General features: G+C 38.9%; 4 protein-coding genes across 4 annotated transcripts; all 4 read right to left on the reverse strand.

The window, feature by feature from the left end:
• Positions 1–1584: 1584 nt before the first annotated feature.
• On the reverse strand, positions 1585–5128 carry LOC141820778 (ankyrin repeat-containing protein At2g01680-like). Its single transcript, XM_074708129.1, has 3 exons — positions 4799–5128; positions 3262–3671; positions 1585–2738 (listed from the first exon to the last, which is right to left on the reverse strand). The coding sequence occupies exons 1-3, from the start codon at positions 5085–5087 to the stop codon at positions 1872–1874; spliced, it is 1566 nt and encodes a 521-aa protein (XP_074564230.1). The 5' UTR covers positions 5088–5128; the 3' UTR covers positions 1585–1871.
• A 499-nt stretch (positions 5129–5627) lies between these two features.
• Positions 5628–6922, reverse strand: LOC141820940 (nudix hydrolase 17, mitochondrial-like). Its single transcript, XM_074708306.1, has 5 exons — positions 6699–6922; positions 6481–6568; positions 6304–6387; positions 6072–6188; positions 5628–5988 (listed from the first exon to the last, which is right to left on the reverse strand). The coding sequence occupies exons 1-5, from the start codon at positions 6890–6892 to the stop codon at positions 5902–5904; spliced, it is 570 nt and encodes a 189-aa protein (XP_074564407.1). The 5' UTR covers positions 6893–6922; the 3' UTR covers positions 5628–5901.
• Positions 6923–8230: 1308 nt separating this feature from the next.
• Positions 8231–13034, reverse strand: LOC141820881 (THO complex subunit 4C-like). The gene is made up of 7 exons (XM_074708242.1): positions 12857–13034; positions 12265–12512; positions 11562–11705; positions 11395–11463; positions 10173–10357; positions 9696–9743; positions 8231–8727 (listed from the first exon to the last, which is right to left on the reverse strand). The coding sequence occupies exons 2-7, from the start codon at positions 12469–12471 to the stop codon at positions 8535–8537; spliced, it is 846 nt and encodes a 281-aa protein (XP_074564343.1). The 5' UTR covers positions 12472–12512; positions 12857–13034; the 3' UTR covers positions 8231–8534.
• Positions 13035–13186: 152 nt separating this feature from the next.
• On the reverse strand, positions 13187–14354 carry LOC141820968 (putative clathrin assembly protein At1g25240). The gene has a single exon (XM_074708336.1). It carries the CDS (start codon positions 14352–14354, stop codon positions 13215–13217), a length of 1140 nt encoding a protein of 379 aa, XP_074564437.1. The 3' UTR covers positions 13187–13214.
• Between the last annotated feature and the right edge of the window lie 2037 nt (positions 14355–16391).

Genomic DNA, 16391 nt, shown 5'->3' on the forward strand with positions numbered 1-16391 from the left:
TGGCCACTTGTGGTGGGGCAAACTTGAGGGAATTCTTCTTATCTGAATTCAAAAGGAACACTGAAAGTGATATTTCTTCAACCACCTTCCACAATTTGTTTCATGGTTTCCCCTTTCACACCCATGCTTTGAAATCTCAGGCCTCTGGAGGGTCACACTAAGGACTTTGTGGCCATGCCAATTCATGCAAGTTTGGTAGTGGTTACACTCACTCGCACCCGATAAGGAAACAAGTAAGATTTGAAATCCCCGGTTCGAATGAGGTGGTGTTAGTGTCATGTTAGGCATAAGAAGAAGACGAAGAAGAAGAAATCATGCTAACATCAGGGAATACTTGCACGACCCCATTGATGTCACCAAAGGCTCTCATGCGATCTCGGAGAGGACTTTTGGTGACTCAAATTTATGCAAGTTGGTATTGGTCTCACTCACATGCTCTGTAGCATGAAACCACCTGCTCACTGAACCACAAGATACTTTTCTCTTCCTTGCAAGTAATAGAGAAGAAAGGGGCTTAATTTTACTCATTTTAGCTATTTTATTTAGTGTAGGAATAATCCTTTTTTTTCTTCTCTTTTTAATTCCATCTAAGCAAATAAGGTTATTAGAATGGATTAGACATAAGATAATACATGTCTTTCTAATTTATAAGCTCTAAATAGAGACAACATTGATCGATTAATTTTGTTTTCATTGAGTTTATGAGTACACCTTTTCATCTCACTATGATGAGCTTATTTGCTATCAACTATGTTATCCAAGAGGTCGGTATATTAAAGTGGATATATATGATAATCTAATCTAAATGAGTTATTGAGTTTTGATATAAACTAAATGATTCCCTTGCCCACCCCTATATCATAGTTGAATGAATACTTGAATCTTTGCTACTAAATTGAAAAAGCCAAGCACCACATGGAGAAAATCGAGCTAACTGAACTCATGTCGTGCTCAGTCCATTGGCACTCCTTTATAAGTATTCCTAATTAACTTATCTTGCGTTGAGTCGATACTTGAATGTTCATTCTATTAAACTGACTAAAAGTGCTTAATTAGTCTTGTCCCATTCAATTTATATATATAAAACAAAGAATGAACAGATTCAATTAAGAGAAAATTGTGAACTGATCAGTGACTGCACATGTCAAAGCTTTCATATTGCCACTAAACTTGAAGCTTGAGTCAACTGGTACACAATTGTTGACTTTTCTTTTAAGTCCATCCTGGTCAGTTTTTGCAAGGGTTGACTCCAAGTCCTTAGTGGCTTGTGTTTCAGTGTCGAAAGTCTTCTTGGTTGCAAACTTATGTAGTCAACAATATATTAGATTAGGTAATGTCATTACTAATAGCTGAAAATGGGACAAAGACAATACCGACTTTCCATATCCAACTTAAATGAAGGTAGGTCAAGATGGTTCAGTAAAATATAATTTATGCAGCCAGCCTGAACAGTTAGAACAACCACAACTTAAGATGTCGATGATGATAATAAAATACTGAATATATGTACATGATGGATGGTATTTGTATTTTATACAATAAGGGTGGCAAGGAACCATGGAATTTAGTAGAGCATGCTGTGTCTGTTCAATAATATTACAAATTTATTTGATGACACCATAGCAACCTTAATTTTCATGCAGTATTAAGCTGTAAAATGGAAGCTCATTATTTCCTAATTGATGGCAAGGGTTACCTGGTAAGAGACCTTGCATAGTTCATAGTTCCTTGTTTGTACTCCATAGCTCAACTAAACGAGAAAGGCGAAAGCACAGATCTTGATGGCTGAGTCATCACGCGGGTGGCAAGCTCAATGGGCATGTACAAGGAGGGTTTAGTGATTGCTATTCTCATACATTCTGATGTCAGAGCTAAAGGGCATATATCTTCTTCTCATGATCGGAGAAGGCATCTGGATCTGAGAAACCAGAGTGAAGGGACCAGGAGAAGGACTTGCTGCCGCTGGCCCTTCTGATACGCCTTTGAGAGTCTTCGCCAAATCGAAAACGCTGTCGAAGAACAAAATAACTCATCGTCAACAGCGTGCCTGCCATGATAGGACCTCCAATTGCAGTTATTGTTGTTGCCATCCAGGATGATTGCCTCCCCACGACCACGTAAGATAGCGAGAGGAAAGCTGCACAGGTACTGAGGCAGGCAGTCCACATGAGCTTGTTTACGATGGAAACAACCTGCTTCTGAGCACCTGTTTCCCATGCGACCAAAGTGATCTGAACCACGACGACAGCAAGTGAAATGAATAGTGCGGTGGCATTTAAGAGGCAGAACACACGAAAGCCCATTTTGTCAGCTATATTGGCCTTGCCTACTTCATCTCCATCTTGGAAATATTGACCAGGCAAATTGAATATGGCCATAAATGCAATGGATCCGATTAGAACTGCTACCATTGTCACTGAGTTGATGGTATTCTGAACAGCTTCGTCATGTAATTTTCTAAGCTCTTTTGCTATGCCTGTCACATGCTTGTTTGTTTTATCATTCTGGATGGACTGGGTGTGGACATCATGCTTTATATCGCTGACAGTTCTCCGCAGCTCCTCGTCATTCTTGCCGATATTCCTTGCATGTTTGGCACCAGCTTCTGAAAGACTTTCCATAATATCCATCTGTGAATCACCATACGGCATCTTTTCAGCCAAGTCCATTGCAGTTTCATTCTGATTATTGATCTTATTCACCTCAATAGTCTCATAGCACAAAAGAAGCCGTACCATCTGCAGAGAACAGAATATGAAAATCAACCTAAAGCTTAAGAAAACAGTATTATGCATCAATCTCAATTTCAACATTTGGAATAAACTCTTGTGACAACAAGAATATGCTAGCACAAGAGAATATTGACTGAATTTTCCAATCAGCAAGTTCCAAAGTTATAAAATTATGGTCAACTAGGACCTCCTTACAGTAGTTTTGTCCTCATCAATAAACTTGTAGTCTTTGTACATGTCAAACTAGTCTAACATGTTTATGTACGTTGCCACACTTAATTACTTTCGAGTTTTAACACTGTTTGTTCCAACTCTACCATTCACCCCAATGCTTCTCAGTTTAATGCAGTAACTCTGGTATGTCATCGTGCAACTAATATAAAGAATGGTGAGGTTATGGCACTAACAACAAGAAACCCTACATTTCTTCTTAAGGGAGGAAAACTTTCTAACGATGTACAGAATAGGAAAAAAGTAATAAAAACTATGCAGAGAGTGAACCTGCAAAAACAGCTACTGTTATTAATACCTGTGGACGCCATTTCCTGGTGGCTATATGCATAGCTGTGTTCCCCTTCTTGTCACACATGTTCAGAGTAGAAATATCAGCTTGCAGTAACTCCTCCACAACATCTAGACTGCGACCTTTTACAGCCATATGTAATGCAGTCTGTCCTTTTTTATCCTTTATAGAAACTACTGCTGGATCTCTCAAAAGAAGTGCTTTCACAATTTGATAATAACCAACTCTAGCAGCAGTGTGCAGTGCAGTTTTCCCATTCTTCCTCACGATTCTTACTGTGGTATCATCCACATCTAGTATGGAATTCACCACCTCCAAATGATCCATAACCGCAGCTGAATAAAGAGCAGTAGTATTTGATGAGTTGCATTGTCTGCAGACATCAGGCCAGTTGCTCAGCAGTTCTTTAACAATCACTGTAGGAGAAATTAGAGAACCTCAGATACCAAATAGTATCCCAAGTGCATGCTAAAAAGGAAATGAAGCAACTCATTGCAAACAGTCATGCCAAATAAAACTGACAAATTAAATATCCCTAAATTCAATGTTAACTCTGAGACCTCTTACTAGAATATTGCTTTACAAGAGGGATGGATAGAAAATTTCTCAGTATTTTGGAGAGGAACTCGATGACAGCAGTTGGGAGTGATCTTCTAGTGTGCTTACAATACCAAACCCTTATACTTGATTCAACAAGATAGAAGAACCTGAAGGGAAATTATGGGACTGTAGAACCTCCTTATTGTGTTAATTTTTTATTGGATTTTGTTACAGTCAACAAAGGAAAGGAACCTTTTTATTGAGAAGAACTCCAAACTAAGTGACAATTTCACTATCTGTATCCTTTAGTTTCAAAAAGGATAAAGTTATTGGCCGCAATTCTCCAACAAGGATAGAACTCCATTCTGGACCAATTTGACTTTAACTGTTGCTTGGTGAATGTCAAGATATGAACACAAAGCTATAACAAAGTTTATCTCCATCATATGGCATAACAAGAATCAATGAATTCTCCAAAATTCATAAAGGACTATCCTGGTATTAGAATCATCTACTAGTGAGTGTTTAAAAGGTTGAAGTCACAATTTCCTATGACTGTAGGTTGGTGGTTGCTGGTTTTCCCATTTGTCTTTCCTAGTAAGACTCTTTGGACACTTCCCTTTGTCTCTTCCCTTTCCATGCGTAAGGAGATTTCCTTCAAAAAAGACATGCATAGGAAAAATAACCTTATACTGGTAATCAAAGGGTAGGTCAATCATTGACTGGGAACTCAAACTAATATCCAAATTGAAGAAATTTCAACACAGATTCCACTTTCCTCTTCTCGCTACCGTTTCTAAATTTTGAGTAGCATAAAAGAGTGGCGCAGAAGGCTTAGGACCGACTTTTCAAAGAAAACAGTGAATTTTAGACATGTATAAGTTAAAAACTTCTACCCTTTCTTTATCGGTAAAGCATCATACTGCACACGTTACGAGCACCAGCAACGGATCAGAAATAGATTAAGATCGAGACGAGAATCACAGCGGAAAGGGACGCTCACCGGTGTGCCCGTGCTTGGCGGCGACATGAAAAGCGTCGAGGTCGACGCGGGAACGGATGACCGCGGCGTCGAAGTCATAGAAGCGGAGGAGATACCGGAATAGCTCCACCGAGTTGCTCTCCGCCGCGATGTACAGCGCGGTCTCACCGGCCTCCGTCTGCGCAGTCGCCAGGGAGGCGGCCGCGGCCGCGTCCTCGACGCCCTCCAGAACGCGTCGGACGGCGTCGACGTCCCCCGATCGGACGGCCTCGATGAAGGGCTGCTGCAGCGGGCGAAGCCGCAGATCCATGGCGACCGATCGTGGCCTACTCCCCAACTTTTGATCGAACTGCAAGGAGACCGACTGAAGTCGACACGACACGGCTGGAATCTTTATTTTGCCCCTTCTGAATTATTCTATTTTATTATTTTTTATTTTCTTTGAGAATTTAATTTTTATCTTTAATTTTTTTATTGTAAATTTAGGAGTAAAAAAAAATCCTTCCAAGGAATTTACAAGAATAATTTGTTGTATTGTTGATGTGGGGGAGCAGAGAAACAGGAGCCACGTGGTGCGGAACTCATTTAAAGCATAACCATAATAGCTTGGTGATGTCTCCGGGGCTTTGGTGTCGTGGTAGGCTAGGTTGTCATAACTATTTGATCTCTAGCTATGATATATTTGTAGGAATTTTTTTTTAAATATAGAAAATTTCTGTGGGACCGGACCGATCAAGGGAATTGAGTCAATGTGACCTATTGAGATTTAGGTGATGATTTTTTTAATAAAAGAACCTTGAAAAAAAATATAAAAATGAAAATTTATATGGAAACTCGCAAAGGACAATAATATCTAATCAACCTAGAAGCCCTTATTATTAATAAATTTTTTAAAAAAACAAAAGAATCTCCTCGATGCTCAACTCGAACATGTTCTTCATGCCTCGAACCTCAATTTTCCTCCAATTCAATCCGAAGAAGAAATGTAATTTCCCTCTCCCGTTCAAAATTAATATTAATGTCTATCTTGCAGCTCCAACTCCAGTGTGTTCGACAGGCGACAGCTACTATTTACAGTAAAGAATTGACTGTCAGCGCTGTCAAACCTCCTCCTCTTGCCTACTTCAACTCGAGACGAGCTCTTCCAATCTCTCCAATGCTTCTCTCATCCATGGATGCTTGCAAACTTGCCTTGCTTCAGCCACCGTCACCTGCCAGCCACATCGAATCAACTTCGCATTCAGATAACTGAAGGTTAATTTTGCCTCTGTTTTCTCGAAGGCTTTAAACTCACCCATTTGCGATCTCTCCTGCCCATTTCAGGCCATTGCTGCAGCACCTCTGTCACTCTCATGGCGAACATGTAGTGGATCTTGTCTCGGTCCTCGCCCAGCCACTTGCCGAGCTCACCCTGTTCGTTCGGTTAATTATCGATTAGAGTGGAAGGTGTAAAGAAAGCACAATCTCTCGATGGTGATTGTGATGCTAGCCGAGACAAACACAGCTAAGATCAAGAGGCTCCTCACCTCGAAGCTTCCTCTCACACCTGCTTCCTCAAATGCTTCCCTGGCAGCTGCTGCTGGTAGAGTTTCATCGAGCTCCCAACCGCCCTGTCGATATCGGTTTGAAGATCAAAAACAAGCAATCACAAACGAAAGAGATCGATGAATCAGTTTGATTGATATAGAAAAAAAAAAAGTTACCTTTGGGAACATGAGTTCGGGTCCTTTCTGAGAACTTATGACGAGCACCTCAAGGGCTTGGTCGATCTTGAACTTGTAAGGAATGCATCTGCTCGAGCAAATGTACGAGAAAATCAAACTAAAAGAAGCATTTTTTTCCCCAGAACCAGCAAGATTGCATTTTTTTGAACTCGAGTTCTTCAAATCAACCCCATCGAACGGAAAGATGGAAAACTCACCCGACGACGAGCCGGCGACCGGCCCGGTAGCGCTGTAGGCTCCTCCCGTGGCGAGAGACCAAAGCAACCATCTTTCGGCGCTCCCAGCTCAGTGAACTGGAGCGAGGCGATGAAGCAGCGGATCGAGATACAAAAAGGGGGAAGTGAGGTGAGAGGGGGAGAGAAGCAGCTCCTTTGCCGTGGCTTGCTATCATCCGATTGCAGAATCCAGCGACGAAGTGGAGTTGTGGAGGGATTGGGAGATTGGAATCGGAGAAGAGGATGGATCGATTTATAGAGGGGAAGATGAAGATCCATGGCATAGCGTTGATCAGTTGACTGATGGGGATCTGCGTCGCTGCTTGTTCTTCGTTGTTTCTTTGCCCACCATTTTTGTTTGAAAAGTAGTAAAGCGCGTTCACAATCAAATTAACTTTTCAAAATTAAAATATATCCATGCATTACACACTTTATACTACGTGAACACCTAATATAAAATATTTTTTAAAAAAAATATTCATTTTTTTCATCTAAATACTAAACCATAAACCATAAAATCTAAATTTTAAATTTTAAAAAAATATTTTATATTAAGTGTTCGTGAGATGTGTAACATATCATTTGCCTATGTTGTTTACCCATATGTGAATCTAATGTTTTTTTTTATTTTCATTTTTTATTTAAATATTATACTCTAAATTGTGAATCTTAAATCTCAAAAATATTTTTTCAAAAAATTAGTATAGAGCATAATCATCTGTGAACACCTCGTGATCATCTTGTATTGGTTTTTTTTTTTAATTTTTTACTTCCTTTTTCCATGAGCATCTAATATAATTTTTTTTATTTCTTTATTTTTTATTTTATTTAGTCTAAATACCAATTATAAATCTTAAATATTATCCTCTAAACTTAAAAAAAATTAAAAAAAAATATACTAAGTACGGATGCATATCAAATCTATATATATAGATTCAGGTAAAAATTGAACCGATTGAATCAAATAGCAATCATCTGCTTACGATATAATAATCAATTATACCGATTTAGTTTAATTAATTTCAAAATTTTAAAATAGATACCGAATCATATAAACCAAAATATTAGGATTTTCAATTTAACTGATATGTGTACTTGTGGGAAATACTAGATTATTGTCTACTCTTTGCTTAAAAATTAAAATGACGACAGTTGATCAAATTAATTAGTTAGTCAATAAATAATCCATTAATTTGACCAACGCAGATATTGCTAAATTGTCGTGCGCATAAACTAATTATGATGTTCCTCTGTGTGAATATAATTTTCTGAGATGAAAAGTTGCAGAAATTATTTATTGGGGACATTAATTCAACGTCGATACGGAATATATTCACATTTGAGACTACGTAAACATACATATTATATTAATTATGTACATATTATATAAATTATTTCCAATTATAAAATTCATTTTCAACGAAGACTCATCAAAATCAATTTTCTTTCAAACAATCATCAAACTCAGAAACCATGAGTGAAAATGATTCATCTGATGGTTGGATCAAGATTGATAATTGGAATACATGATTTAATTGAAAAACCACGTGAAAGTATGTACAAAATCTCACACAAATCAAATATATATATATATATATATATATATATAAAAATTTACAGGCAAAGACTATGTCTTGTTGTCAGTTCATCTCCTGCAAAGAGATCATCCAAGTTGAGGTAGATATCATGAAACTCCTGGAGTCTCCAAATGTTGTAACCCATTTGTGCAAAATGTAAACAGTTTTGTCGTTCGGATCCTTTGCTGAGCAAAATACTAGGTCTACAAGAACATGCTGTCGTACTTCGAGTATGTTCGTATTATGATGTATTCATTGGCTCGGCGCGGTAACTTTCCAGCTCCTTGTCTAATTCATCAGCAGACTTCTGAAAGTTTTGCCCCCCACGACCACGACCACGACCACGGCCACGTGTAGCCCTAGTACCACGACCACTGCCCCTGAAACTTCCACGACCTCGACCACGTTGAAAGCCACCACCACTCCGATTTATCCTGCTCGAGGTGAAACAAGTTAGGAAGATAGACCATATCCGTGACATGACAACCTTAGCTAGATGATACAATAACACTAGCCTCTGTAGAAGCTTATTTCTAGAGTTAATGTGAGGAGTTCACTCGCTTATCCATAATAAGTAGACTTGGAAAATAAATGGGAGTTCGGTTTTCCTCGTTCAAGTTCATCCTTGGAGAGGAGCCAAACTGACGTTTCATTCATTTTGAATCATTTTGTGTTTAGGACTTTCGAGAGCTTATTCGAAGAGTTTTCATTGAGAGGCAAAAACAGAGGGTAGATGCACCATATTGGAAATGAGGATCTAATCTTCTTCCTTCTCCAGCTACCAAGACATGCTGCTCAAGAGTCCTAGCCATGCAACAACAAAGGATAAATTCAAGGAAACAGGTGACTGAGGTAGGAGGATCCTAGAGTCCCTCTCATTGAACTCTACAGTTTTAATTGTTGTCCTTGATTTTCTTTATAGATAGAATCCTAGTCGATTCCTATGATTTATGACTTCTATAATCCATTTGAGAGGTGATAATGAAATGAAGATCCTTTGAGGATGGTCAAAGAAGAAGGTGGTCAAGAAGGGCAGATGCAATTTTATTCAATTTTTCAGTTGTGTGAAGAGAATAAAATTTGATGGTCAGTGATTAGCCACATCAGATAATGTTTGACCCATGTGTCATTTTGGATTATCAAACAAAGTCCTACTCACGTGTCGTTCTGAGATCACAATCCTCTAAACTTGCTGTTTTACATTTTAGGTTATTTTCAAATTGTCAAACCAACCAATAAATCGATATAGTAAGGCAAGATGGACACAAATGAGAATACGATATTAACAGATAAGAAGATAGTTCTAAGAAAAAAAATAAGGTAAAAGTCAATAACATCCTTAATGTTAATATATTTTCAACAAAGATTTCTAGAAGATATAAATATGCTAGGATGCACTTACCCAGAAGCACGATAAAAAGAACTCAAACCACCTCGAGCTACTTGTGGCCTGACAAGAGAAATTTGCCAGCTTTAGCTTCCAGTCAAAGAGTAATTCAAAAATGGCTACAGACAAATATGTGACTATTAAAAGAGAATGATAATATAACTATGCTGAAAATTAGGAGCTAGCTAGTCAAAAGATTTGACAAGAAACCCAACAAAATTCATAGAGATAGGCAAGGAACAGATAAAATAGCAATAATATGAAAGTTAGAGAACAATTAAAGATTTCAGGATTCAGATTTCATCTTTGCGTTATATTCTTTTTTACACATTTTAGGCAAACAAGAAAGTTTTTGCAAAAATGGATCTAGCAAAAACAACTGTATTTGGCATAAAAGGTTTCTCCTGAGAAAACCTACTTCCTGGAAATTTAATGAAAAAATAGTTTAAAATATAGGCATTAGAAAATAAGATGACAGAAAATATCACTTACGTTCCCAAAACCATCCTCCCCCTACCATAGGGAACACCAGAAGCATTCACATGAGGAGTCATAGGCAAGCCTAGAGCACCAATAACTTCTATTTTCATAGGCTTTCCGTCGAGCTGCACATTGTTGTAACGTTTTAGAGCAGCTATTGCATCACTTCTCCTTGTGTATGCAACCTCAGCCGAACCCTGCCAATAAATTTGAATATCTAAATAAATGATGAGAAAATTGAGAAGATAGCACAAAAAACAATTTGCACTTACTATAAGAGTAGAGACCCTCTTAAGGAATTATTCTAAGTTCAAACAAGTGTCAGCAATAGTTGATGATAAAAAGGCAACAAATTTACATGTATCCAATATTGCACAATTTTGTAGTAAGATGTCGTAAAAACTCAGCAATTAACTAATTCAAATGGAGTAAGTATGCTGCTTCAGAATTCAACAATTAGCTTTCTCACTCGTTCGTTGAGAAAAAGATGTCCTAAAAACTGTTCTCAAGCATTTGATGTCTGAATAAGGCTCAACTCACAGAGCAACCTTATTAATCCAATCAAACCTTTAAAGGTTAAATGAAGGAAGAAAACATAATATGTACAAGATATATAGTGAATTATGCGGGTATACTTTCATCACTCCGAAAATGCATGTCAAGGTGGACAGTATAATCCTCTTCATATGATCATCAATTACCAAATTTAACAAAGCCAACATTAACAGCTCAAATAAACCAGGAACAGCTCCAACAAGCTATGTTGAAAAGGAGGTGGTCAGCTTTGCAACCACACTCAAGCCTGCACTTGCCTTACACCAAGCTGTCTCATTAGCTAATTTTAACTCCATTATGTCAGCTTGCATATCAGGTTCTTAATATAACACAATACAAAATGTTCATCTGAGAGCAAGGTCCAGGGAAAAACCCATGTTTATGTAAGAAAAAGCATTTTTGCAATCTAAAAGTCTGTTACGGAAGTTGTAAATTGGACATATGGAAATACAATGTTTGGAATACACAAAGAAAAAATGAACAATCATGAGGCAAATATATTCTGGACATATAGTGAAAAAAAAGCATGAAGACTAGATAAGGTGACTCATAATGTTCATTGATGAAATTCATGTTTGGTTTTCTCATGAGAAATCACAAGTTGCAAGCAAAAATGGCCAGTGGAATGGTTAGAAAGAATTTTCTAGTGTATAAAGAATAGGAAGGGCAGGCAACCCACACTCGGTCGACCATTCCCATCATAATGAACAGAACAGCGCATTAGATGACCAACTTCGGAAAATAACTCCTGGATGAAAGTTGAAAATGGTTAATCGAAGAATAAATAAGAATTACTCAAAGAATATCTGATTATCCAACAAGAAAAATAAGACAAAATTAGCTCACCCTTATATCTGCATTGGATACCCCATAATCTAGATTTGAAATGTAAAGTTTTGTGCCTGTTTGCACTCCTGAAGTGCCAGCAGCTACTATGCTATCATCAAAGAGGTCACGTCTCCATGTCATGTCCTTTGTTCTACTGAAAGACTGATGAATGGAGCCGAGCATCCAGATAAAGGATGGACATGTTAGTGCATAAGTCATAAAATTTGCTAATGAAGTGACGTGCTTATTGAGATCATATAAGAATATAGAAGTTTTTATATAATTCCTAACGTCCTATGTATCTATCATAGAGTTCCGTGAAAAAATATATTGTTTATTCAAATTATAGTGTATGCTAAATGAAAAGCAAAGAGAACACACAATGAAATGAAGATATAGAAACCCACCGTAATAGCATATAGTGCGTACTGATAAGGAATGGAAGCAGAGGAGTACCAGTATTGTATTAAAATAATAATCTACTGGTGAGAGTCTGGGGATGAAGTACGTCCTCACCATTGATGATTTGAGATTCCAAATTTAGCAAAAGATGCCCTCCTTAAATTTCATCATTAATTAATTATGCGCCAACAAACAATAGGAATGTGGTGCAAGAGCCTCCTCAAATAATAAAATATCTTGTACCTCCCTTCCACATCAGGATTTCTAATGATTCAGGTTTTTGAACACAAGCAAAAAATATCAATAGTTTTGGCCTTGCCTTGGCAATTTTGTACGGTGATGGGCGAGTCTTAACTCTCAAGAGGTCTCCATTAAGCCTTCCTATTCCCCTTCCATGAAAAGTGCCACCACCGCGGCTGCGAACTTGAACTTGCCCCTGGCCTCGGCCTCTCCCTCTCCCTCTCCCTCTTTGACTAGAACTTCTTTTTATCAGATCATCCAATGACATATCCAAAGATGTAGCCATGTAACAACTGTTACAAGCACCTTAAGCGCAACAACCAACGCCTAAATGACAAAAAAAAAGTTTCAACTTTTTAGCTAGAAGAATGCAAATACTTTGATGAAACATCAAATTTACCTCAAATTAAAAAAAACATAAAAAGTAGATCGAAGACATAAAACTAACAACAACCAACCGAACTCAAAGGAAACCTTTTAAGCCTACTAAGAGAGAATCCTTTTTTTTCTAATCATTGAGTCGGCTCGAGGCCATAAAGCGTAAAGTAAGAAATCAAGATTTGGCATTCGCAATGTTAGTGAATTTATACCATAAACGTCATGGGTCAGATTGTGCACTAGGACCCGATCAGAAACAATTTCACCTACTAAAAATATGATAAAAGCAATACCTCCAAAGATCGATCCCTCAAGCTCGAACAACGATCACAAGGCGGACGATGCACTTGCGGAACAAAGAAGGATTCGAATGAACTGGGAGACGATGCTCGAAGGCTTGCGGGGGTGCGAAGGCGATGACGAGCGAGGAAAGCGCTAGGGTTCCTGACAGCGATTTTTCAGGACCATTGAAGCGGCCCAATTGCTAGGGTTTCAGACAACATTTGGGATGGCCTTTTGGAGGACAATTGAATCGGCCCAATAGAAAAAACTTATAATGTTACTAAATTTATTTTATTTAACAAATTATCAAATGAGCTCAAAGAAAGCATGGCAACCGCGTAAATAATGGCATGTTCAAGGACAAATACGTCATATCAGTTCAATTAAATCGCCCATCAGTGCGGCGGCGGCGCCGGCATTGACCGCCGACGCCCACGAGATCGGCGGAGGCGAAGAGACTTTCCCGGAATTCGCCCACCCCTCACCATCGTCGAACACCACCCACCTCTGTGTGATCACAGTCCCGGAACGCCCCTCCTCTGCTTCCGCGGCTTCTTCGGCTTCTCCGCCTTCCTTCTCCTCCTCCGGAAAGACGCCCAGGAGGAGCCGCTCGAGCGCCGACATGTCCTCATCGGGAATGCTCTGCACCGGGGGAAGGTCAGCCGTATTGAGGAGTCTGAGGGTGCGGCAGAGGTCGAAGTAGCTGGAAAGTTGCAAGCTTTGCTCCGCCGCTCGCCTCAGCATCCTCATCCCAATCTCTCCCCTCCGCTTTCTGGATTCCAGCGCTCGAACGCTCGAACCGCGGATGCCGATGAGGAATCGCGAGATCCCGTCGCAGATGTTGCTGTAGACATCGAAGATTTCGATCACAACGCAGTCCATGGCCTCGAGAATGAGGCTCACCTCCATCCCGTCGGCGTATGGGCGGATCTGCATCAGGAGGTCGAGGAGAGTCTGGAGGCGCTCGAGCTCCTCCAGATCAGCGTCGGCAGCCGAGTTTGTTTCTTCTTCCTCTTGTCCCGAATCGCGTTTGTTAGGGTTTCTGGTGGAGAAAACGGAGCGCTGGTCGAGGAAGCGGAAATAAGCGCGAACGAATGCGGAGAACCCGGAAGACGACGATCGGTCGCTGAAATCAGAGAGATCGAAAGGGAGGCGGCCGAGGCGGGCGACTGGGGGCGCGTCGTCGGAGCAGAGAAGGAGGCCGTGGGCGAGGAGGAGGGACTTAAGGGCGACGACCCAGGAACGGGTGCGGGAGGCGCGGCGGGAGAGCGACCACATCAGGGGGCCGAGGAAGGACGACGGAGCGGCGCGCGCCCAGGCAAAGACGCGCCCCGCGCTCTTGTAGTCCATCGACCGATCATCGTGGCTGGTGGCCCGGATGATCGACGCCTCGACCTCGGGGCCGCCGCGGTGGCGACGGCGGCCGGTGACTATCCTCGTCAAGCAGATGCTCTGGGCGTCTTTGGCAACTCCCGCCGCGCGACGCCACCACGCCTGGGGCGGCGCCATTGGGCGTGGTCCGCGCGCGGCCCGAAAGGTGGGTTTTTGGCACCCAAGTTTGGAGCTTTTATCAATTCTACAACTGCACTAAGCTTCTTCAACCTGGTGATCGGCAGAATGGAAGGCGGGAGGAAGGAGACAGCGCATGGGAGGAGCTCCGAGCGGCGCGGAGGAGGAGGAGGAGGAGGCGGTGCGCAGCGAAGGGGCGGCCAAGAATAGCGCCAAATAAAACGGCGTTGGCTTGGTCAACCTGATTTTGATGGTACACAAAGTAGTAAACTTGAAATAATAATAAAATAATAATCATCATTTAACCTTATCATTTTTTAAGAAAAAAAATACGATCAAAATTTCAAAATCACCAAAACATTTTGTTTTACTTTTACAAAATATAAATAAATTGATTAGCAAGAAAGCTGTCTGTCGTGTTAGATGGGAAATGTAGAATGATTGGCAGGAATGAATTGTGGAGAGGTTTTTGCTATTTGTAGAAACTATCATTTGAATGGGTAGGAATTGGTGAACCAATAACTTGATTATCGATTTTATAATTCTAAACAAATCATATAAAAATCAATCGGAGTCATTTGAGATAGATCGGAGTCGACGAAGGAAGGGGAAAGGGTCGGAGTGGAGTAGCAAGAGAGGAAAGGGATCAAGCCGACGAATCACATTCCACATGGAGGCTTGTGAGTGTCAATTTAGGGTTGGCTTATCGGTTTGGATGTGTGAATTCAAAAGCTCCACCGCAATTTGATTGGACTAGACAAACTAAGTAAATCAATCGAGCCACATTGGATTGAGTATGCATGCTTGTGGTGCTAGGTGAGCTAATGGGTCATTCAGGTTGGACGAGTTAACCTAATTGGTATGAGCAATTTAATTGTTCTAAGCACTTATCAATATTATTATAATTTAGGGCTTAAGGTTTAGAATTTAAAGATTAAATAAATTAATTTTATCGAATGGGTTGGAGTAAGACAATCTTGATCGCGTGATAAGTCTAGTTAGACGCCCTAAATTGACTAGTCTAATCAATTCAATTTGCATAAGTGTCTTTTCTAACGAGCACATTGAATTGTAGGATCTTTTTAATTAAAATGGATAAATTGTTAATATATTGTGTATTTAATTCAAATGTAAAACAATTAAGGGCAAAACTCAAGGACATAATTTTTTTTTTTGGTCAAAGACACCCATTTTGATTTTTTTTTAATTAAAAGATGTCACACCAAAAATTCTGAACAGATTATATGCATTGTAGCAAAAATTATAACTGTTATAGTAGTTACAATTTCATAAATATTATAATATAATTTATTTAAAAATATTTATATTGTGACAGTTATGATTTTATAATTGTTAAAATATTGATTCAATCTTATTCATTTGTTATTCACGTTGTAGTAACTATATAATCATAACTACTATAACGTGAATTCGACTTACTCGCCTAACATTTATATTAAATCGTAGCTATTATAATATTTGTAGCAACTATAATTTTGTAACTACTACAATGTGTCCAATCAATTCAGAATTTAAATGAAAGATTTAGACGATAAATAATAATACTACGCAGTACTCGAGAATAGTTAGATAATTTTACACAGTTGAATATAGTAGGATGGAATGTCTTTTGATTAAAAAAATTAAACTATGATCTATGTTGTTAAATTTTGAAATACCTAAATTACATTAGTAAATTTCAAAATTATCAAATCACGTCCCCAATATTTTATTTTTTTTCCTCTGTAAAAAAAATCAATTGTTCCAATGTAGCAATCGTTTAAATAGATTTATGTGATAATGACTAGTAATTTTAATTGATTGTTACATTATAGTAATTAATTAAAAAAACTTTTATAATAAAAAAATTCATTGCTCTCAATATGATATATCACATTGATATTTGAAAACATAAATATATTTAGGAACATTGTCCAACATATACGACTTGGTTCTATGTTATTTTAAGCCGTTTAATCTATCATTCACTTTTGGATAAAATTAATTGATAGATCTAGAAAGATCAGAATAATATGA

This window comes from Curcuma longa, unplaced genomic scaffold (genome assembly GCF_044706935.1).
Source record: "Curcuma longa cultivar G26 ecotype Majalengka, Jawa Barat unplaced genomic scaffold, ITB_CL_G26_1.1 utg8573_np1212_1322966_RagTag, whole genome shotgun sequence".
Lineage (NCBI taxonomy): Eukaryota > Viridiplantae > Streptophyta > Magnoliopsida > Zingiberales > Zingiberaceae > Curcuma > Curcuma longa.

Excerpts from the sequence above, each read along its gene's own strand:
- LOC141820778 (XM_074708129.1), bottom strand. The coding sequence starts at position 5,087 with ATGGATCTGCGGCTTCGCCCGCTGCAGCAGCCCTTCATCGAGGCCGTC. Across the intron at positions 3,672-4,798 it reads CGCCAAGCACGGGCACACCG|TGATTGTTAAAGAACTGCTG; the intron begins GTGAGCGTCCCT and ends TTTCTCCTACAG. Across the intron at positions 2,739-3,261 it reads CCAGGAAATGGCGTCCACAG|ATGGTACGGCTTCTTTTGTG; the intron begins GTATTAATAACA and ends TGTTCTCTGCAG.
- LOC141820968 (XM_074708336.1), bottom strand. The coding sequence starts at position 14,354 with ATGGCGCCGCCCCAGGCGTGGTGGCGTCGCGCGGCGGGAGTTGCCAAA.
- LOC141820940 (XM_074708306.1), bottom strand. The coding sequence starts at position 6,892 with ATGATAGCAAGCCACGGCAAAGGAGCTGCTTCTCTCCCCCTCTCACCT. Across the intron at positions 6,388-6,480 it reads CCGAACTCATGTTCCCAAAG|GGCGGTTGGGAGCTCGATGA; the intron begins GTAACTTTTTTT and ends CGATATCGACAG. Across the intron at positions 5,989-6,071 it reads GCAGGAGAGATCGCAAATGG|GTGACGGTGGCTGAAGCAAG; the intron begins GTGAGTTTAAAG and ends TGTGGCTGGCAG.
- LOC141820881 (XM_074708242.1), bottom strand. The coding sequence starts at position 12,471 with ATGGCTACATCTTTGGATATGTCATTGGATGATCTGATAAAAAGAAGT. Across the intron at positions 11,464-11,561 it reads TATCCAATGCAGATATAAGG|GAGTTATTTTCCGAAGTTGG; the intron begins GTGAGCTAATTT and ends ACTTTCATCCAG. Across the intron at positions 10,358-11,394 it reads ATGGGAATGGTCGACCGAGT|GGTTCGGCTGAGGTTGCATA; the intron begins GTGGGTTGCCTG and ends ATTTATTGGCAG.